The 23,100-nt window shown below is 39.4% G+C and overlaps 1 protein-coding gene across 2 annotated transcripts in view; it reads right to left on the bottom strand.

Annotated features, from left to right (window-relative positions):
* Positions 1-8,601: 8,601 nt before the first annotated feature.
* Positions 8,602-23,100, bottom strand: part of Man1a1 (mannosidase alpha class 1A member 1) — a 172,844-nt gene continuing 158,345 nt past the window's right edge. For both annotated transcript variants that reach the window (XM_027402086.2, XM_027402087.2), the window contains exons 12-13: positions 11,786-11,901; positions 8,602-11,420 (exon numbers count right to left, since the gene is read on the bottom strand). In XM_027402086.2, the coding sequence (XP_027257887.1) occupies positions 11,294-11,420; positions 11,786-11,901 (243 nt within the window). In that variant the 3' untranslated portion in view covers positions 8,602-11,293. The remainder of the gene's footprint in view (positions 11,421-11,785; positions 11,902-23,100) is intronic.

The raw sequence follows: 23,100 nt of genomic DNA, 5'->3' as shown, positions 1-23,100 counted from the left end.
ACTTATTGCTAAGTGGATTTTTCCTCTTCCTGCTTCCACAGCATGGGTGAAAACGTAACCTAATTATATTTCCAGGGCGAGGGAGGGGTAGGTGTGTTTCATTTTCCCTTCATGCCCTTTACCTCAAGTAGAACAGAACATTTACTTTAAACAGGTCTTCAAGTTTCGGTTCAAACAGAATGCCCTCTCTAGTTAATCAATAGATAAAAACTGTGAAGACATCTCTGCTCCTGCCTGGACGTGCTGGAGCTCTTCTCTAAAGGATGAGCTGAATACATGAGCCAAAAATGCTTTTTGGTTTTGTGGTTTTATCTGATCTTTGGGAGAGGTTAAAAGCCCAAATATACAATGTGGAAAGATAGAAACATCTCTTAATGTGGTCACCATTGTGTGAAGAAGACCATAAAGAAGACAGCAATCTATGCTACTTTCTTAAAACATCCAAAGGAACTGATGACCTTGTTAAAAATTCTTTATGTTTACCTACCTTTTAATCATGATTTTGACATACTATACGGTTTTTATCAGGTGCTTAAAGAAATTTTGTATATTGATTTATAATAGTGACAAAAGTCACTTTCAGATTTCTGTAGGGACTGATTAATACCTCCAAAATCCTTTGTTTTTTCTCTTCCTCTTTGTTCTCTAGTCATTTATATTAGCACCTGCTCTGGAGGCTGGTGACAAGAAGATAAGGTGGCTGAGGGTGAAATTCCAATCAGTCATTTGTGTCACTGGTTAGAATGGCTGAAGAAAGGCTAGCTTGGGAAAAAGGAAGCTGAACTTACTTGGAAAAAATGTAACAACATAATTATTAATGACTTTCCTTCGGTCCTAGAATCCTTTGTCCCAATTCCAGAGAGGATTACAAAAAGGTTGCAGTCACTCTATAGAAGTCATTTGTTTTTTTACATCACTGATAGTGTCCTTCAAATACTCCATTAGGCAAGGCCAGTTGCAGTCTTTATCATAATGGTCAAGCACGAACCCCACTCTCATCCTACCCAGACTCCAATGGAGTGGGGCATGTGTGACAAGTGTTTGTAACCACAGTGAAACAATAGTCAGTTACAACAGGAGAATATAGCTTGGAATCAAGAAGATCTTCCATGAGATAGAGGATATGCTTGGAATATTCAAAAAGTGGGAAAACTGTCCTATATTTTGGTTAAGTTTGCTTTTGCAAGTACAGTAATGAATTTTTTCCCACAATGACAGCTTATAATTAGGTCTCTCAAAGTTAAGGTAAACATAAGATTATTCACTAAAAATAGTCTATTCAATGTTGCAGCCTGAAATATCACACTGAGTTAGCAGACCCTTGTTAGAACTATGCTTTATTGGAGGTACAGTTTAGGTCATGATTATATTTGTGTTTGGACAAAAAGATTGGGAGCTTCTTTTTATTCCTCAATAATTTGTTCACTCTTCAAATCATCATGGGGCCTCCTTTGTGGAGGACCGAGTCAGAAGTAAATGAAATAGTTTTCCGTATCTGTGAGGAAGGCCATCTTAGTTAGCATTTCTATTGCTGTGAAAAGACACCGTAACAACTGCAGCTCTTATAAAGGAAAACATTTAATCGGGGTGGCTTACAGTGTCAGAGCTTTAGTCCATTATCATGTCAGAACATGGCAGCATGCAGGCAGACATGGTGCTAGAGAAAGAGCTGAGTGCAGGGAAGGAGCTACATCTTGATCCTGCAAGCAACAGGAAGTAAACTGAGTCACTGGGTGTGGTTTGAGCATATATGACACCTCAAAGCTCACCCACACAATAACACACTTCCTCCAAGGCCATAACTACTCCAACAAAGCTACTAATAGTGCCACTCCCCATGAACTTATGGGGCCAATTACATTCACACTATCACTGCAACATTGTGATATCAAGTGCCTGCCTGAAAGGACAGATGATGAGTACCAAGCCCTAAATACAGATGGAACTGGACCATGCAAGATTTATTACACAGCTCAGAATGGTACATGATTTAAAACTTACAAAGGAGAAACAGTAGGCTACCTGAGATCCTTTTCTCATTCCTCCTCTATTCAGGTTGCCCAAAGCCCCATGGCTGCTTGCCATGAACTGCATCCTCCTGGCAACTCTCCCTCTCCCTCTCTTTTACCCTCTCCCTCCCCCTCTCCCTGGGACTCACTAGATTGCAGTTTGTTCCCCACCAGTGGTCTTACAGCTTTCCCATGTGGCATGATGTAGAGACACAGATAGGCTACCCAAGCTCCTCTTTCCAGCCCCCTTAATTTTGGCATGCACTCCTCAATCTGGCATGCACCCCTTAAAGCCTTGGTGCACAGAACCCAGGGCATTGAACCTTCTAGGACTATGAAAGCTACTCAATAGCCATGAAGCTTCCAGATTGGTACAAGTTTGATTTCTCCAAGTTCAATGACTCAAGTATGTCGTGTCTTTAGCAATAGGGTCCTACCATTAAGTTTTGGAGAGCAATCATCAGTATTGACAATAGCCTGTAACACTTGGGTCTGTCTATGGGACCACATCAACCAACAATTTGAAAAAACATAACCCACACCCGATACTGCCTGAGTCTAGGAAAGGCATCCTCCTTAAATGGTAACTTTATTTAAATTAAATTCCATATATAAGTGTGTGTGTGTGTGTGTGTGTGTGTGTGTGTGTGTGTGTGTGTATTTCAGGATGTTTCTGCAGTAGTAGATTTCTACACAGCATTTTCAAAGATCTTCAGTGCTGGTCAGCCATCCTCATCCTTCCTCCTCTAGCCTGCCCTCAAATTATGCACTCCATTTAAATTTTCCTGCCCCATTATTCTCCCTTTCCACATCATAGCATCTGTGTTCTTGCCTTGAAATCTTACCTCCTATCCTAATGGCTAGTTTCTTTTTTTATGTAATTTTAATTAAAATATGATTACATCATTTTTCCCTTCCTTTTCTCCCCTAAATTACGTCTCCAAATTCTTTTCATGTCATCCCACTCTCAAATGGACAGTATCTTTTTCATTAATTACTATTGTTACATTTCTGTATATGTATGCAAAATATGTAAATATAGCCCCCTGAGTCCATTTTATTGTGTGATTTCAGAATTGACTACTTTTTATTGTGTACCCAATTAGAGGGTTCATCCATTACCAGTTTCTTGACTTTTATAAGTGTCTCAATTTAAACACACATCTAAAAAATTCAAATCCAACATCTGCAAATGACAAAGAACTTGTGGCATTTATCTTTCTAGATATTTATTTCCTCACTTGGAATGACTGTGTTCAGTGCCATCCATTTACCTGTGAATTTTATAGTTGTATTTTTCTTAACACATGAATAATATCCTATTGTGTAAATGTATCACATTTTCATTATCCATGCATCTGTTGATGGATATTTAGTGTTTTGGGTTAAAGATGGGGCGTTTCCTAGATATTGTGAATAAAACAGCAATGAATATGGATGAGCAAGTATCTCTATATTAGGATATAGAGTGCTTTGGGTATATGCCTATAACTGGATGATATGGTAGCTTTATTCCCAGCTTTCGAGGACTTCCACACTGATGGAAAGTTTTGCACCCCCACCAAGAGTGAGTAGGGGTTCTACTTTGTCCACATCCATTCCAATATTTGTTGTTATTTGTTTTATTTATTAATTAATTGGTCTTAGCTATTTTGATTGGGGAAAGGTGAAATCTCAAAGTAGTTTTAATTTCCATTTCCCTGATGACTAAGAATGTTGAACATTTTAAACAGTATTTCTCACTTATTTGTATTTGTATTTTATTTTTTTTTTGAGAATTGTTTAGTTCCATGCTCCAGTTTTTAGTTGGAGTATTTGTTTTTCTTGCTGTTTAGGTTTTTTAGTTATACATATATTCTAGATACTAACTCTTTGTCAGATATGTAACTGGTAGTTTCTCCCCATTCTTTAGGCTGCCCCTTCAATCAAATGAGGGTGCTGTTTGTTGTAAAGAAACCTTTTATTTCCATGAGGTCCCATTTTTTGATCTTAATGCCTATTTTATTGGTTCCCATTAAGAAATTCTTTTCCTCTGCTGACAAGTTCAGCTGCACTCCCTGTTTTTCCCTGTCAAATACAAGGAGTCAGATCTTATGTTGAGGTCTTGATTCACTTGGCATTAAGTTGTGTAAAACCTAAGAGATAAGGATCTATATTCATTCGGGTTGATGTAGCTATCCAGTTTGTTGAAAATTCTGTCCTTTCTCCAAGTCTTATTTTATGATAGCTTATGTTTTGGGGATTACAGTCTCTAGAACATGGGTTGATGTAGGTGTTTTTTTTTTCTCTTTTGTGATTTGCTCATTGGGGCTTGCCATTTAGCTCCCCAATAATCACACGGAAACTTGTTCTTTCTTATGAATGCCTGGCCTCAGCTTGACTTGTTTCTAGACAGCTTTTCTTAAATTATCCCATCTGTCTTTTGCCTCTGGGCTTCTGTATTTCTCTATTCTACATATCCTTCTTTACTTCTTACTAGAGGGCTTGCTGTGTAGCCGGGTGGCTGGCTCCTTATGTTCAATGTTCCTTATGCTTTTCTCGTTCCTTGATCTCCTCTCTTTCCAGATTTCTCCTCCTATTTATTCTTGCCACCTGCCAGCTTTGCCTATCCTTTCTCCTTCCTTGCTATTGGCTGTTCAGCTCTGTATTAGACCAATCAGTTGTTTTAGACAGGCAAAGTAAGACAGCTTCACAGAGGTAAACAAAGGCAACATAAAAGAATGCAACATATCTTTGCATCATTAAACAAATATTTTACAGTATAAACAAATGTAACACATGTTTAACTAATATTTTATGACAGGTGGATGTGATGCATATGTGCTGTTTTTGTATGAGTACCCAGGCTAGCAGTTACACCTGGCTCACTACATCTTTATTTAACAGACAGAGACTGAGATCACTCTAAATCACTCTAAATCACACAGTTTGTTTAAACAGATTTCTGTTTGGGACCCAGTTGTCTTGATTACTTGTGAAACTGTTTTCCCACTGCCCCAAATGTACCTACTTTCTCTCCCTTTTATTGTATATTCTACATAGAAAAGAGATGAGAGGGATCTAATATATTTTTTAATGGGAGCCTTTAAGATGTACATATTTTGTAGCTCCTGGCAAAGACTCTGTGAATCACGAAGTTATCAAGTAGGCAAATGTAACTTAGAAAAGGAAATGACGGGGAGTGAAATGTTCTCATGGTTCATTTAACATGGATGTTAAGGTGCTACTTAGAAGCACTTTAAGAAAGAAAGAGTCAGATTGTTTTCCCTTTGGCCACTGACTACATGTGTCCTTGAATTGCAACCAACCAGAGCCAAGTCACCCTTGAAATGGAACCTGCCCACCTCGAGGAGCTGGCTCCAAAAGCTGATTCCAAGTCATGCTTTTTCTGTTTTCCATAGAGACTTCCAAGGGTTGCAAGATCAAGAATAACGATTCCACAGAATCTATGAATGAGTGTGCAGTTTTTTCTCTTAGGAGTTTAGAAACAAAACAGGTGCCAGTCATTTTGGAATATTTGATTTGCAATACAGTACATTTTATCACCCTGTTTCTAGAACTGTGAATTAATGTGTGCTCATAGCCCAAGGACAAACTATCCCAGTATGTGGGAAAAGTCTTTTAAAAAGTTATACATCTATCACTGTTTTCAAATGTTTCATGGTAATTTGCATTCACTGGGGAATTAAATGGATCAGTGACACAAATTTAAGTTAATTTATTCAGTAAGTAATGACATGTTTTAAGGGGATTCAAAGTGGTCAAACTAATGGCATGCCAACAAATCTTTTGATGATCAGCCTGGAAATGAATTTAAAAGAATTGGGCAAGGTGGAGGGGGCGGGAAATGATGGTCCTTTTCAGGGTTCCTGCCCACAAACACTTCATACAGGGCATTTGCAGAGCTAACTCAGGGGTCCCATGGACCTTGAGAGTGAGTCATGTTAAAATCAAGAACAGAGTGACAACTTGAAAAATAACTTAAAAAAAAGCAGCCACTGGAGAAGAAAGCTAACACAGTGATTACTTAAGAAAACCAGGGGTAACTGAAATTAATACTGAATGAAGATTTCCCCTGTGAAGAGTTATGTTTGAAAATCCAGTGTGAATCTTTTTTTTTTTAATTTTTTTTATTAGTTCAAATTAGAAACAAGCTTGTTTCACATGTCAATCCCTTCTCCCTCTCCCTCCCCTCCCCCCATCTCTCCTCCCCCACCCCCGTCCTACCCCCAGGCAGGATAGGGCCCTCAACGAAGTCCACCACATCATCCTGGGCCGGGCCTAGGCCCTTCCCCATGTGTCCAGGTCAAGAGTGCATCCCTTTACGTGGGATGGGCTCTCAAAGTCCCTTCTTACGCCAGGGAAAACAGTGTGAATCTTTTTAAAATATTTAGATTCATCACTCATTGCTCAGAAATGCTTTCAGATGAAGAGTGGATGTTTCCACAGTGATTGGAATTGTCAAATCGCACTGACGTGTCAAACAACAGCAGTGTGCTTTTCTGTCACTCATCAGCTTTCCATCATTAAGGGTTTGTATGCAAAGGAGTGACACACACAGCCAGGTGAAGGCAGAGATTCCAGAATATCACAGTTTTATAGAAAGTGGATCAAGACCATGGAGTCTGCATTTTCCATGACATGCAGCCATAGGTGGATTGTGGTCCACATCTTGATAGACACATCTAATGTGACTTCTGATCAACACCTTTCTTTTGGAGTGGCTGATTGGAAGCTCATGTTATTTTTCTTTTTAGCATGAAACCTTACCACCCCCCGGATGTCTGATATCACAGTGTAGGATAGAAAATGGCTCCTGGTGGTGAAAAACCCTCCACAAATCTGCATCTTTAAAATAACAAAGTTGGATGAAGCTCTGTCTAGACTCTCATGTTGTTCTAATACTTTAAATGAACATCTGATGTCTGGCAAACATTTCCTGAAAATTATGACTTACATATTGGATAGTGTGGGTGGAATGAGCTTGGGAAAAATGGATCTTGACCTTTGGACCATTAAATCAGTTAAGGAGTTCCAACAAGGTTCCCTATATGACCCTTAATTTCAGGTATCACCTAGAAAGCTAGAACACAACTAGACATATAAACTGTCTAAATGAAAAGATTTATCTTGTTTACTTTTATTAAAAATTGTAAGCTACTGCATACATATCATTATCAGAAAGTAGATTACTGCCAAGATGCCATGTCTGTGTGAAGAGCAAAGTAAAAATCATGCTTAGAACAAATTTTAATAAATCTGCCAACATCAAAGTAAACACAACTGATGCTGTGTGTGTTACAAATAAGTGAACTCAGAAGGCTCCCATTTGGCTATGTTAGATCTCAAACTGTGTTTGGTGCTATTAAAATGATTATATTAATTGTTTTCTGTATGAGGCAAGGGCCATGGCATCCAGTCACATGAATACATAATAGGTTTTAAAAAAATAAAGAATGAAGGCAGATGGTAATGCTATAGTGGTCTGTCTGATACGGCGAGAGTTGCACAGAAGCGTGAGCAGGGTGAAGAACATGTTACATAAACAATGAAGAGTTCCATGTAAGAAGGGGTGTCGACTTTCACCAACTGAGCCGAGCAGATCATGTGTGCTGGACCTGGGATCTGAGGATCTCAAAGAATGGTGTGGACTACAGTCTAATGCTGTAGACAACCTTACTTCAATTTCAGTGCCCTTTTATACATGAATGCAAGAAAGAAATCAATGATCCAAGGAAGGTTGCCTGAGCTCAGAAAACCATGATCAAAAAAACATGTAAATAAACACCAGTAAGCACACACTAAATATTAACAGAACAGCCCTTTCCCAGAACTTCCTCAGGCCAGACCAGTTTCAACACAATTCCCTGGCACGTAGCATACTACAGGTTATATGTGGGAAGGCAAGAAAGCAAGGCAGAAGGCCATATTTAGATTCAGGTTCTATAGCTATATTCTGATACCCAACAAGAATAAACATGTCTCATGAATTGAATGTAAATGCTTGTCACAGGAGGCATGAGACCACGTCCAAGAACAACCCAGGAAACAAAGTGCACCTGAGGTAAAAGACCCTCTGCCTTTTTCCTGGAGCCTCTCTCACAGTTGCCCGAGGCATTGTTCACCAGGGGTCATTCTTTTGACTATATTCCGACAGAGGGATGGGTGGCCACATCATCCGAGCAAAGCACAACCTAAGATTCCAAACATAGGTTTCCCCATGAACAGCTAAATTATGTTTTCTATTCAACCTTTCTGAGATCCTGCCCCCACCCTCTGAATTTAAGGATGATTAAGAATTTAACAATTAGATGCCATTTTGTTTTAGGGTGAACTAGTAAGGCTAGTCTGATTTTTATAGACCAGGTCACAAACTGTGTACACACACCACACTTTCTGTGCCTTTTGTGACATCAGTTTGACTATGTGTGCCAAATCATTCCCAATATAAAGTTTTTAATGGGCAATGTTTCCTTGTCAAGGTATGTACTTGTTAGTAGGACTTGGTATTTCCATTTGCAACCATATACACTCACCTATATACACATACAGAAGCACTCTTAAGCTCAGAAAAATATGACACAGGAGAAGATATATTAAAAGACTTTATTCACAATAGAGAAATTTTACAAATATAATTTTTAAAAATTATGTGTCAATCTATTGTTTCCCATAACATCAGAGGTTTATATAAAGTTGGAAATGGCAGAATGCACTTATGAACAAATCAAAAACAATCAATGTAAAAATGGATAATACACATGAAAAATCCTGATAGAGAGGTCTATAAATTGGCATACAATTTGTGTTTATAATATTAACTGCACAAACTATATCAAACATATTTCATAAACACAAAAGTAGGTGCTATTTTAACTCTTGTTCATCTTTAAGGATGCGGATTACACATGTAAATTAAATGGAAGTTTTGTGGAAAATGAATGAGTTGGTGTCTATTTGGAGACTTCAGTGGTTTAAAATTAACACAAAATATAAGCTTAATTCAATTACATTACTATAATATTAATCTCTTGTTTACATTTTTGGTGTTCTGGAATCTAGCATTAAAAAAATTCAAGTTTTAAAACTGAAAGATGATCCTTGCCATTGGAGAGCAGCATTATGTTTCAGCTTCTTGCCTGCTTCTGCTGGGACTCAAATCGTACACTGTAGTGGACACTCCATTACAGAGGAGTCGGCACAAAGGACCTGGCTTTAAAATCCCACCTATTGCAGAAATACTTACCAGTTTTGTGTGCATCTTCAAAGTAAAATTCAAAGAAAATGAATTAATGGCTAATCCAAGGACAGTGAAAGTTATAATTAAAATCTATAGGGACACATTTTGGCAACAAATTTCAATATTTTACATCAGAGCTCTGGGGAAAGAAAGATTTGCTCCTCACTCATTCCTCTTAGAGGAGAGAAAAGTTTTACAGTCAAATCAAATTGTAATTAAGGAGTCAAAGCAGGCTGTTCTACTTAGATTCATGAAAATGATGTCACAATTCATGAACTCCACAGATTAATTAGGTTATAGGAGGAAGTTACTCTGGGTCTCAGAGGTTAACACAGCCATAGGATGTACAAAAGGATTTTCTTCCATTTACTAATTTTTACTAATTTATGAATTTTGATGTATTCTAATGTACAATACTGGAAACAGCCAGGCCACACAAGGTGGTAATCCTAAATGACATCTTTTGAAACCCTCCCCAAAGCTGAAATGGGTAAAACTACTGACTACTGAGATTTAACAAAATAACTCTCTCAAATAAATAGGTCAAATGATATGAAACGGATAAAATGATAAAGCTGAAGGAATATAAATGCACAGAAATCTATACTTCAGCCTAATCCTTTGGGTTGTACTACTTGTTGACCATAGTCGGTTGCAATCGAGGTGGTTAGAGTCTTTGTCCCTTGGTACATACATAATCAGTCACATTCTATCTTTCCTATAAATAGCAGGTGTGGTAATGTAAGCTATCACCAAATCTGTTCTTGGGAAAATCATTCATATTTCAAATAAGGTTTTGAAGAATCATATAATCATTTTGATCTGCTACAGATCAATTTTTGAGGGAATGGGTCCATTCCTATAAATTGTTTCTAATTTAGGTTCTCCATGCTGAATGTAACCAGACTAAGTACACTGTGTTCTTAAGATCTAATTAGATTTTTCTTAGTTGAAGGAATAGAGAAATTGGCAAAGTTTCTTTCCCTGGGTAAAAACTCCCTTTCACAAACTGAAGTGAAATAATTAACCACATCTGGGAAGAGCCCTTTTCAAATCTGAACCAAGTGCAATGTTTCCTTTCCTTGAAGAAAAACCAAAGGTGAAATGCAAACACATGGAATAGTCATGTGAAATTCTGTCTCTTTTTAGAGACCACATTCCAGGATGGATTCAGTTAAAAAGCAAGACCTGGCAGGTTAAAAGTTACATCGTTTCCCTTTCAAAAATGTAATTGAGTAACAGGGGCGCTCTGCAGAACTCAAGTGCTCACCTTGCTGGGCAGTGGGGAATGGAAGAAATTAAGCAGTATGTGATACAGAGATGACACAGGGCATTTAAAGTAGAAGTAGTGAAGAAATTCAAAAGTGCGGAAACACGAACAATCAAAAAACGAAAACACACTGCAATGAAATGAGGTCAAGGGGGCTGACTCTTCTGGGATGACGTTCTCATCAGAATTGCAATGTGAGTGGAGTACTTTAGAAGACATTCTATCAAATAACGATAGACCTGCTAAGAGGCTGTCACAGTTATGAGATCTTTCTCTGGTGGATAGACAAACCAGATTAACATGAACTTGAAAAGGAAAAAAAAAAGCTTTTTCTTTTTAATACTTAATTCATTATTATGGCTTTTTGCAACATGGCAAAATATTACAGCTTAAAGCAGACGCCATCTCCTCATAGAGGAGGAAAAAGTTTTGCAGTCAAATCATAATTCAGAGGTCACTGGTAGACTATTCTATTCTGTTTCATGAAAATGATGTCACAACTTCATGAACTCCAGAAACAATAGATTCCTTAAAAAAAAAAAAAAAAAGACAGCAAACAAAATCAGTGGATCCACTAGCTGGATAATAAGTAATAAGGAATTGAGGTTCACTTAGGCTTACGGTAATAAACGTAAAAGACTGCAAAACAACTTTAGAACTTAGGATATTCATAGGCTTTTATCTATCAACAAAAGTTCATCATGTGTCTGATGATGAGGAAAGGAATTAAGGTATGCAGTGAGGGACGAAGCAGAGTAAAGTAGAAAGTGTCTTTCATTTCTCTTTGACTTCAATTTCCTTTTTCTCGTCTCGGAGTATGGGGAAAGGGTGTGCCTCAGTATTGAAGACCCAGTGTTCTAGTGGAAGAAGGTCATCATCAGAAAATATCAAGTACAAATACCTGGAGAGAGAAAAAAAATGAGACTTTGAGGCACAAGAAACCAGGTCCCAAACACTTCTATGTCTCTGCACGTCTTGTACCACAGACAGCAGTTGATTCTCACACCCACAGTCCTTAACATGGTACCAACCATGCTTTGGGTGCTGGTGCCTGAGAACCACACAGAGTAAGTAACTCCAGGTGATCAGCCTCAGAAATGACCAGAGACACCCGCACTGTCAGACTGAGACAGCAGCAACCTGACCTGGGATGGAGATTACACACATCGGTCAGACTTGGTATATGATGCATGTGTTCATCGTGAAGACCCCTGTAGAGAAGACCTCCTTGGGGCCTCAGCACAGCTGGAGGATACTTGCACTTACTTTAGTGTCTCTGCCAGGAAGAAACTTTGCTGGACATCGTCATAACTCTCACTAGCAAAGTAAACATCCCGTAGGCCCGAGTAGCCTCCGTTCACTCGGCAGTGGTTTTCTAGGGCCTGGATTGCCAAGAAGAGAGGGAAAAAATTCAGTAAAGTTATTATCAGTAACTTTTTAAAAATTAGATTGTAGATTCAGATAAAACAAGGTTTTAAAGTGAATGAAAATTTGTAAAAGTTTTTGATAGAAAATTTAAAAATTATGGCATATGGGCTATATGTCTTTCCTCAAAAGAAACACTCCCACATTTGGTTTTGGAAAAGCCTGCACTCGTTTCTAGCATTTCCACTTTTGGTGTAGAGTGGCAGCTCTCAAGCTGTGGGTTGCAATCCCTTTGGGGGTGGAATGACCCTTTCATAGGGGTTGCCTGGGACTTTTGGAAAACACAGATATTTACATTGTGGTTCATAACAGTAGCAAACCCACAGTGGTTCTCAACCTTCCTAATGCTGCAATCCTTTAATACATGTTGTGGTGATGCCCTTCCAACCATTCAATTATCTTCATTGGTATTTCATAACTGTAACTTTGCTACTGTTATGAATTGCAATGTAAACATTTCTGATAGTCTTTGGTGACCCCTGACAAAGGTTCATTTGAACCCCTAAAGAGTTTGGGAGCTACAGGTTGACAAACAGTGCTCTCAAGTTTGACAAATCAAAGACCACAAGTTCTGTCCAGCCCACTGTTTATTTCTGTAAATAAAGTTTTATTGAACTATGGCTAGCCTATCTTCTCTGGTTTACATAGTGTCTGAGGCTGTTTTTGCACCACAATGATAGTGGTGAGTAGTGGTGGTAGAGACTATATAGTTCTGCATGGCCTTTACAGAGCAAGGGTGCTGAACTCTTAATGTCAACTGGGACAGTAAACCACTGGTCCAGAAAATGTGCTGGACCTCCAAGGCATCTATTTTAATCAGAATATACTAACTCTATGTCTTTCCAGTTAAGTCCTATGGGATTAAAAAAAAAGTGGAATATGGTGAACTACTAATGAGGTCAGTGGTAGAACTGAAGAAATGGAAGGCAGTGATAATGGGAGGCTTCAATCCATTGCAGAAAACAGTTTTCTTTTCTTTAATATGACAGAGAAGAAAATGGGATGAGTTCACTGATGACTCTAGAAGTGTGCAAAGAAATGGTCTGTAGTTGTGTGGACATAATGAATATTTGGAAAGGAGATGGGTTGGCCAGTGTAGGGATGAAAGTGTTTGTACAACTTAAAATTCCCGCCTTCCATTTTGTTATCTGTCAGTGAATTGACTGTGGTTTGTCAATTTCTTTTTCTTTGTTTCATACTTTTCAGCTTCACTGATATATTGGTGACACATAGAAACATCATATATTTAAGATGCATAAATGTGCTGCTTTCTGTATGGACTGTGAGATGGCTACCACAGTCAAGCTAATCAACATATCACTAGCATCACCAGTGGTGGTCTTTGTGGTGGGAATTCCCGAGAGCCACCTGCACACTGTTGTTCACTATAGTCGCCATGCTGTGTTGTAAGCCTCCGGAATGTTTTCATCCTTTACTGACATTTTCAAACCCCTTTGCCAGTAAATGTCCTTTTCTTCTTCTCCCTGAGTTCCTGGTAACTGCCACTCTGTTTTCTACTCCTAGTTAATTATCCTAAGCTCTACATGGAAGTGCTATCTTATAGCATCTTTTCCCTTATGGTTTGTTCCGTTTAGGATAACATCATTCATCCCCGTTGTTGCAAAGGGCATATATATATATATATATATATATATATATATATATATATAAAAGGCTCTGTATGAATTTCATTGGATATGCACCTCACATCTTTATTTCTCCATCTACTGAGGAGAATTTGGTTGTTTCTATGTTGGCTACTTTGAATCATGCTGTAATGAATGTGAGATTGCAGAAAACCCTTAGATCTTATTGCATTTCCTTGGATATATGCCCAGAAATGGGACTGCTTCACCTTATGACAGCTTGGTTTTTAATTTTTAAAGGAACCTCCACAGTATTTCTTATGAGGGCCATGCCAGTTTATATTGCCACCAACAACACACAAGGGTCCCCTTTTCTTCTCATCCTTGACACCCCTAGTTATCTCTTGATTTTTTTGATGACAACCATTTTCATAGAAGTGAGGTGATCTCACCATGGTTTTGCTTTGCATTCCCTGTGATGAGAGATACTAGGACCTTCCTCATATACTTTTGGCTACTTATATGTCTCCTTTTGAGATTTGATTGAGATTCTTGGCCCGTTTTCAAACTGGTTATCTCTCATCACTGAGTTCTATGAATTCACCATTTTGGGTATTAACTCCTTGTAAGATATAGTCACTGAGTGTACGTACAAAAAGTTAGCCGGAACACCGCTAGGCAGTAACATCTTATGAGAATGCCATCGTATATGTGGTCAGACAGGAAAGTCAGCATGCAGTTATGTGATAGCAAAAATTATGTAAGAATAATTTACATGTCCTGTAACTTTGGCTTGGCTGATTGTTTCCTCAGCGTGCAGCAATGCTGTGGACTGATATGGTCCTGTGGGTTTTATTTGGCTTTTGTTGCTGTGAATGTCAAATCCACTAAAGCCATCAACAGGCTGATAGCAAGAAGTTTCCCCCCCCCTCAATATTTTCTCCCAGGAGTTTTACTTATTTCAGATCTTATCTTTAATTCTTTAGTGTATCTTTGTTTTTGTGTATGATATTTTTTTTTAAAATTATACGGGTTGCCTTCCAGCATATTCCCTTCCAGCCAAGTTAATTTTCATTAACACATTCTAGTAATTCTTTTCATGATAATGGCAAAGTGAAAATTCCAGTCTGCAAAAAACTGCCACCTGAAACCTTGCCCTGATTCACAGAAAGCTGAGATGGTTCATCTTCACCGTCAACTTGACTAGACTGAGAATCACTTAGGAAACACACCCCTGGTCCTGCCTCTGAAGGTGTTTCCAGAGAACACTGATGAATATAGGTGGGGCCTATCCACTGCTTGGGCTCTCACACTGAATAAAAAGGAAAGCGGGAGAAAGGATGAGCGCCAACATTCATTGCTCTGATTCCTGGCTCTGGATGCAGTGTGACTAGCTATCTTACATTTCTGCTGCCGTGACTTCCCCTCCTTGATGGACTCCTTCAACCTAGGAGGCCAAATAAGTCCCCTTGTTTGAAGTTGTACTTGTCGGTGTTTTTGTCACAGCAACAAGTTCAGTAACTAACAAAGACATTGGTATTGAGGAATGGGGCCAGTGCTGTGATGGAGCTGATCATGTGGCTTGTAGACTGTTGGAACTGGTTGGTGGGAAGGCTAAAAGAACTTGGAGAGGTTGGGAAGGAAGCCCTACAGTGCCATCAACAAAGCTTAATGGGCTCTTCTAGGAAAAAAGTGGACAGAGGAGGTCCAACACAGGATGGCATAGAAAGGAACAAGATTAAACTAGGAATGAGGCTAGAAGATATTTGTGTTATATTCTGGCAAAGAATCTGGCTGCATTGTGCTTGTGTCCAGAAAATTTGAGTGAGCCTGGAATTCAAGAACAATGGATTAAATTGTTTTGTGGAGGAAATCTGAAGACAGTATAGCATGTAGGCTGGGCTGTGATTATTTCTTAGTACAGGTATTCAGATTTACAATGAAAAAGAGCAGGAAGTGTAGAAGAAAGATCTTAAAAATATTATAGAGATTAACACACCCAAGAAACTTCACACTTTGCCCTGGGTCTATGGGAATGGTTCCCTGAGGGCAAGACCCCATCATCCAAAGTTGGAATTTGTAGAATTAATTTAGAAGGAGAAAACTTGAATTGAGAATGGTGCTAAAGGCGTCATCTATTGGAAAATAACTGCCTTGGAAAATACTTCCCCATGGTCAGCCACCAAAGTCCTCATAGGTCACTACGGTTAAGGCAGAGGGGAGCTGGCAGCAGAACTTAACAGTGTTGTCCACCTAGTGGTGGTTTCCAGGCATGTAAAATGCAAGAATTCCTGGGTAATTAAGTCTTACATCAAGGTTCCAAAAAGTGGTGGGGCTAGCAGTGTTTGGCAGAGTTGGATTCCTTATCAGGAGGCTCTAAAAGCCATTGCTTAGAACTGTGAAGCCTAAGTTGCAATGAAGATACCAGGATGGTGGAGTTGCCAAAACCATTGGCTATCTTTTGAGGATAAATGGGCCTTATGTGAAAAAGCCCAAAGTGAGGAGGATACATGAGATGCAGTTTACAAAACTGGAAATGCAGAATTAATTCAAGCTTTTGGATCTCAGATTATGCCACTGAAAACCCTAGATGCTAGGCGATGGAGCTGTAGGGCTTTTTTTCTTTCTCTTGGGTATTGGTCTTGCTTGATCAGTCTTCCCTTGCTATCTTCCCATTCTTCCCATTTAGAATGGGAACATGTACTCTATGTCACTGTATATTGGAAGTACATAACATGGAATTTTGGTTGTGGAGAGGGTGATGATTAAAAAAATACCTTAAGTCTTAATTAAGGTTTTGGACTTCTGCTTTGGAACAAAGCTAGAATTGTTACAACTTAGTGGATAGATGGATAGATTCTTGTTGTCAAATGTTGGGCTCATGATGGTTCACCGTCTAGTGCATGGATTGAGAGCACCTATGAGAGACACCTCTGAGCTTATCTATGAAGGTGTTTTTAGAGAACTTAACTGAGAAGGGAAGCCCCACTCTCAATGTGTGTGGCATCATGGATGTAGGTCCAACAAACAGGAGAAAGCAATCATTTCTCTCTGAATCGTGTCTGTGAATCTATACAGCTATTTCAAGTTCCCTCCACTATAATGTCCCCACCATGGTGACTATATCTTCAAACCATGAGCTTAAAAAATTCTTTCTGTATTAAACTGTGGGATTTTTTAATTTTTGGTATGGCTATTTTGCAAAACAGCAAGAAATTAACTAATAAAACTGTATACACAAAAAGCAAAGCTTGAGATTAAAATCATAATACCATAAGAGTAATAGTGAAAGGTAGAAAATATAAGCAAGGTAAAGTTACCCTTAATTTCCATCCTAATTTCTATTTACATTTGTTTTTCTCTTATGAATCACACTCCCATCTCTCTTTTACATACGTGTGCATAAGTGTGTTCATGTATGGGTGGATACATGTGTATGGAGGCTGGAGAACAACCTCAAATGTCAATCTTATGAAGGCAATCACCTCCTTTGAGACAAAGCCTCCCATTTCCCTGAAGCTAATCAATTAAGCTAGATTGATTGGCTATCCATCACCAGGGATCTCTTGTCTCTACCTCCCCAATGTTGGGATTGCAGGAGCATGCTGCTGAGCCTGGCTTTTTTGTGGGAGTGTTGAGGATACAACTCAGGTCCTCATTCTTACAAAGCAAGTACTTTACTAACTAAGCCATTCCCTGGCTACTCTTTTTTTCTTACACTTATAATCATCTTCAACAGCCTGACATTGTATGTCCTTTCATGTTAGCTAAGAAAAAGTTTTGTTAGCTAGAAAATGGGTTTGAAAAATAAATGATGCTTTAAAAATGGAGCTCAGAAATGAAGAGAAAGCATGTATCAGCCACAATGGAGCTCCAAAAGCAGAAAGAAAGAGAAAGCATGTAACATCCACAGTGGAGCTCAGAAAGGAAGAAAAAGCATGTATCGTCCACAATGGCTCACGAGCAAGCCTTGCCCCTAGTGCTCAGTCTCAATCAGCAGACAGTGATAAGGAGGCCATCAGATTTTCATATCAGGGACAGAGGGTAGAAGAAAAGAGAGCAGTGATCCATGAGGTGAAACACTTAATTGCTAGGTCAAAGAAAATCTAGCCAGCATGCTAAATGAACAAAGAAAAGAAAATTTCCCTATGGTTCAGTACTTTAAAAACAAAACAAAACAAAACAAAACAAACTTCTAGGAATTGAAACAATAAGCTTAAAAAGATGCTTTAATTATGTTCTAAATATTATACAATAAGACAAAATTGAGGGAGAACCCTAAAGGTAACTTCCAATTCCTACTATTTTTCTCTCCTTTTTGATAGAAAGGTCTGTCAAAGGCAGCTAAGTATCAGATGCATGGAGTAAGCCAAAATTTATCTGTAAAGTAGCATTTCAAAAAGAAACAGGTGAGGTTATTCTGGGATGTAATGGGATCTGATGTCCAGATAGTTCCTTAAAACTATGTTCTTATTCACAGAACCTTTTCTTGGTTATTCCCTTGAAGCTCTTGGGGGATGACCAGCTGAGCCAGCCAGGCTCAGTGATGAGCTATCATTTCTGTTCTTGGAAGTTTCCATGAGTTCTCTCATTTGGTAAAGAGTTGACAGGTGAACACAGTGGCACATGTCTCTGATCTCAATGTGTAGGAGGCTGAGGCAGGAGGATTGTGAGTTTGAGGCCAGTCTGTGCTACCTAATGTACCTGTGTGAAACAAATGACAAAAATAAATCCAACTATCTGCTTATCTAGCTACCTACCTGATCAACCAACCACCTGACCCCCAACAAAAAAATCAGAAAAACAAAAGAGATGAAGAGTTGCCTTTGGGTATAGACAACACACCTTTCTTTACAGTTTGTACCTGGTCATTCTTTTTCCTTCCATAAGTTCTCATTGGACAACAGGCACAATACTTGTGCTGGCTAGTTTATGTTAACTTGATGTAAGCTACAGTATTATGAGAGGAGGGAACTGAGACACTGCCCCCATAAGGTCAGGCTGTAGGCAAAGCCTATGGAGCATTTTCTTAACTAGTGATTCATGTGGAAGAGCCCAGCTCATGTGGGTGGCACCACCTAGTCTGGTGGACCTGGGATCTATAAGAAAGCAGGCTAAGCAAATCACGAGGGGCAAGCCAGTGAAGAGCACCCCTCTGCATCAGACCCTGCCTCTAGGTTCTTTTCCCTGCTTGAGTTCCTACTCTGACTTTCTCCAGTGCAGTGCTATGAAGTGTAAGCAAAACAAATCCTTTCCTACCCAATTTGCTTTTGGTCATGGTGATTCCTCACAGCTATAGAAACCCGAACTAAGACAAGACAGAACACAAGCTGGGGAGAGTCGGACACTGACCTCAAGCCTAGATTTTCTAATTGTGTACCCCCCAATCCCTTATTATAGGTAGTGTCCCCAACATAGGAGTGCTGTGAGAATAAATGAAGGCAAAGAAATGCTTGCCACAATACAAAGGCCTTTCCGCAGCCTAGCTAGTTTCAAGTTTTTGTGGCTTCATGTAAATTATTTTTAATTTACAAGTAAGGATAATGTGGAAGACACTTTTTCCTTTCATAAAACTAAATACCCATGTCAAAGTCCAGATGCAGGAACAAAGCACTTGTATGCATGGGCTGGAAATGCTATCTTGAGTCCTCATATTTTGTATAATATGCACTGATAACATTTAGACTTTTGTTTAGAGATTTTGTTAAGACATCAGGACTGAAACTGGGTCTACACGATGAATTCTGATTGTAGCCGTTTCTCAGCAGTGGAAGCAGGTACACTTTGGGCAGATTACTTCACTAGTCTGCTCTGGTGGTGCTCAGCTTCTGGGCATTTTGTGTAAGGGTTTAGCTTACTAGGGGTCAAATATGCTGCAATGTGCTAATTACAGAGGGCAGGATTTTCAGACTTTCCACAATGACTGTAACTGGAACCCATGGATAGAAGATAATCTTGATCCTAACTGATTATAACTTGGGGTTCGGCCGAATAACAGCAAAATAGACTTTTAGGGAGCATTTCTGTGAAGACAGGAATTGGATAGTGGATCCATAGAGATTTACAAGAGCCAAACCCCAAGCAGTAATGCCATTAAGACTGTTTGCTTGAGATTGCTCAGGTCTCAAGGACAAAAACAATGACTCAGGCAGCATAAACACATCAAAGAATGTTTGGAAAGAGGGATCAAGTCTGGGGAACCAGAGGCAGGAATGGGAGAGAAACTCTGCTCTCAGATTCAGGATGTTGGTGCAGAAAGGGTGGGGTTCAAGACATCAAAGAAAACTGTGAAGAAAGCAAAAGACCCACAAGCTCTTATCTTCTGTGGATTAGATGAGGTATTACCTAATCGGTTTGAATACAGGCACAACTATTATTCAGATAAATCTTCTGCCAGCTGTCACATATTCAGTTGGGACAAATGCAATATCGTTCTTGCCATTACTGAGAGATAGCAAATTAAGTTCCATCTACAGGTTACTTCTATTAGGTGTGTTTACAAGTGCTCGAATGAGTATGATTGGTGGACTGCTGCTTATCCAGGAAGGCAGGCTCCAGGGGCATATACACTGCTCTAACGTATTTTAAATAATTAACCTATTTGATGAAAACATGGAAATCAATTTTACTGAATGTATCAGTGAAAGAATGCTGGGAAAAGAATTTTGTTTTTGTTTTTGTGAGGTAAGGATGATGGCTTATAAATATTGTACAAACACAGAGTAGAAGTGAAACAAGTATTGAGTGAAAGACCCTGAACTCAGCTCAGGTAACTAACATTGCTTGACCATAATTTCAGTGTAGGCCAGAGGTTTGATGAATCAACTAAGAGAACAATTGGCCCCTGCCAGGGGAATCTCACTGCAGAGGGGCTTTTGAGTTACACTGCCAAGCTGTGAACGACCACAGCTGGAAACCAAGTCAGTCTGTGCTGGGAGAACTTGCTATCTTCAGAGAACTGAAAACCTGAAATGCAGAAGAGAGACTGCCAATCCACCAAAACATGAATTTGGGCTTCAAAAAGAGTAACTGTCTAACAATTTCCATCCATTCAAATATGGAAGGAACAACTTTATAGTTAATAATTCTTTCTCCTTTAATACAAGATCTTCGAGTTGATGAATAACATCCACATAGCAAAAATGAGATGGATGTTGTCTTTCAAAAAAACTCACTCTTTGTGTATGTGACCTCTCTCTGTATATGTGTGTATGTGACAGTGATGCCACCTCAATATACTTTATGATCACCCAAGAGATGACATGCCTATGGGGTTTATCTTTATTATCTTGTACTTGGAAGGAAGACCCACCCATTCCGAGTGGCACCATTCCTGGACTACATAAGTAGACAAAGGTCAGTGAGCAACAGCACATCTCAGCAGCATGACCAGTTACTTTGAACTCTAGCTGCCTTGACCTCCTCACTGAGGACTGTAACTCTAAACTGTGAGCTGGAATAAGAGAATAAACCCTTTTTCCCTTAAGTAGCCTTTGGAGAGTCTTTTTTTTACCACATCAATAGGAAAAGAAACTTGTGTGTGTGTGTGTGTGTGTGTGTGTGTGTGTGTGTGTGTGTGTGTGTGTGTGTGTGTGTGTGTGTTTATGAGTATGTGTAACACAAGTCAGATGACAACTTTGGATATTGATTCTCATTTCCCATCTTGTTTGTGATAGGTCTCTTGTCACATACCCAAGGCTAGCAGGGCTCATGAACTTCTGTGAATTCTCTGATTTCTGCCTTTCATCTTGCTACAGGAATATTAGGATAAGAGACATAACTACCATGCCTGACTTTGTGTGGATTCTGGGTTCTGGGGATTTAGACTCTGGGGTTAATGCTTGCCAGGCAAGTACTTAACCATTGAGCTATCTCCCCAACCCAGAATGTTGTGTTCCAGGAGACAGTTATACTAGGTGATTTTGACAATTTTCCACAATGTAGTTGAGTTCCCTTAAAAAGAACATGCAACAGAGGCTGTAAGTAGGAAGTTTATTGAGCTGTCTGGAAATGAGTAAGTAAAGAAGAGTGGAACAGGGAGGTAACCAGATCTGTGCAATGAGTGAGTTCCAGCTGTGTGCAGCGGTCGCCAGTCCTTATGGACATGACACTGGCAATCTCACTTTTGAGATAGGATCTTCATGTAGCAAGAGATGACTTCAAACTAAGTATAAAGCTGAGAATGGCATTGAACTTCTTATCATGCTGTTTCTGGAGTTCTGGGATTCTAAGTGTGCACTGCCATGCCCAGGGCATTGCTATAGGAGTCAGAACTCAGGCTTATGTGCTGTAATGCAAGCATTCAAGCAAATGAACCACGCCCCCAGCCCTGGTGTTAGACCTGATGAAATATGTTATTCTTGATGTTTCCATTTTAAACCAGTATTTGCAATTCAAGTTCACAATGCCTTTGCAGGCCATGCCACAGCTAGCCTTTTATCACTGAAGCTTATTCAGAATTCACTTTAAATGCATTTGCTTCCAGAGGGGGGAAATGTAAATTTAAACCAGTGGAATCACTACTGATTGAATATAATTAGAAAACTGAATATTTTGCTTAAAATGGCTGTGATAACAGACACACTAAGTGAAGAGAGCAGTAAGGAAGGTTCAATCAATGGCTTCCTAAGGTGTTAGGTAAGCTTGCATGGGCTTCCTGAGACTTCTGAGAAGTCCTTTCAAGACCAGTGTCTAAGGCAGCCAGCTTTAACAAGGAATGGGGAGAACAGAGTGTAATTAAAGCATTTGCGTGTTCTTTTTGTCTACATTTCCTCCCACTCCTTTTAGAATAATAGTCCTGAAAACTAGACATGGTTTGACATATGTAGCAGAGAACTCCTCTGGCACCTAACACAACAGATGAGGGAGATAAAGCTGCATGAGTGATAGGAAGGGGCCTAAGAAAAACTGAGAAAGCACCACACTGACACAGATGAGCGCAATCAAACTGCTGAAGAACCCTTGCAAAGGGAAACCGTTCTCCGAGTTCTTCTAAGATTTAAGCAGGTGGCTTACTCCAGGAAAAAGTGTAGGGTCTCATCGAAGCCCAAGGACCAACGGGAAAAGCATGGATTCTGAAGCAGTGATTTCAAGTAAACAACAGTCAGCAATGAGCATCCAGAAGCTGCCCACTATCCCAGTGGAATAAAGCAACCATTTTTTCTACAGTTAGGGTATCTTCATCCTGTAACGTGCCTTTCTAGATCTTTCTGTCTAGATTGATAACCTCCAGTGTTCAAGTCTACCTGTAATACAGTCACATCATTGCTCCAAAAAGCAAAGCTAAAGCCTACAAACCAGGTGGTGTTGGCACATGCCTTTAATCTCAGCATTCAGAAGGCAGAGGCAGGTGGATCTCTGTGAGTTCGAGGCCAGCCTGGTCTACAAGCTACACAGAGAAACTCTGTTACAAAAAAAAAAAAAAAAAAGCTAAAGCCCAAGTACAGAGTGACTTGGCTGAAAACAGCCTGAAAGGAACAAACTTGATAAAGCTATGGAAGTCTCAGGAAAGTTGCCATGACAGATTGCAGATGCTGTTCAACATTTTTGCACTAAGAAACTGATCTGTAA

Source organism: Cricetulus griseus, chromosome 2 (assembly GCF_003668045.3).
Source record: "Cricetulus griseus strain 17A/GY chromosome 2, alternate assembly CriGri-PICRH-1.0, whole genome shotgun sequence".
Taxonomy (NCBI): Eukaryota; Metazoa; Chordata; class Mammalia; order Rodentia; family Cricetidae; genus Cricetulus; species Cricetulus griseus.
Note: the sequence above shows the minus strand (reverse complement) of the source record. Positions and strands in the feature narration are given on the sequence as shown.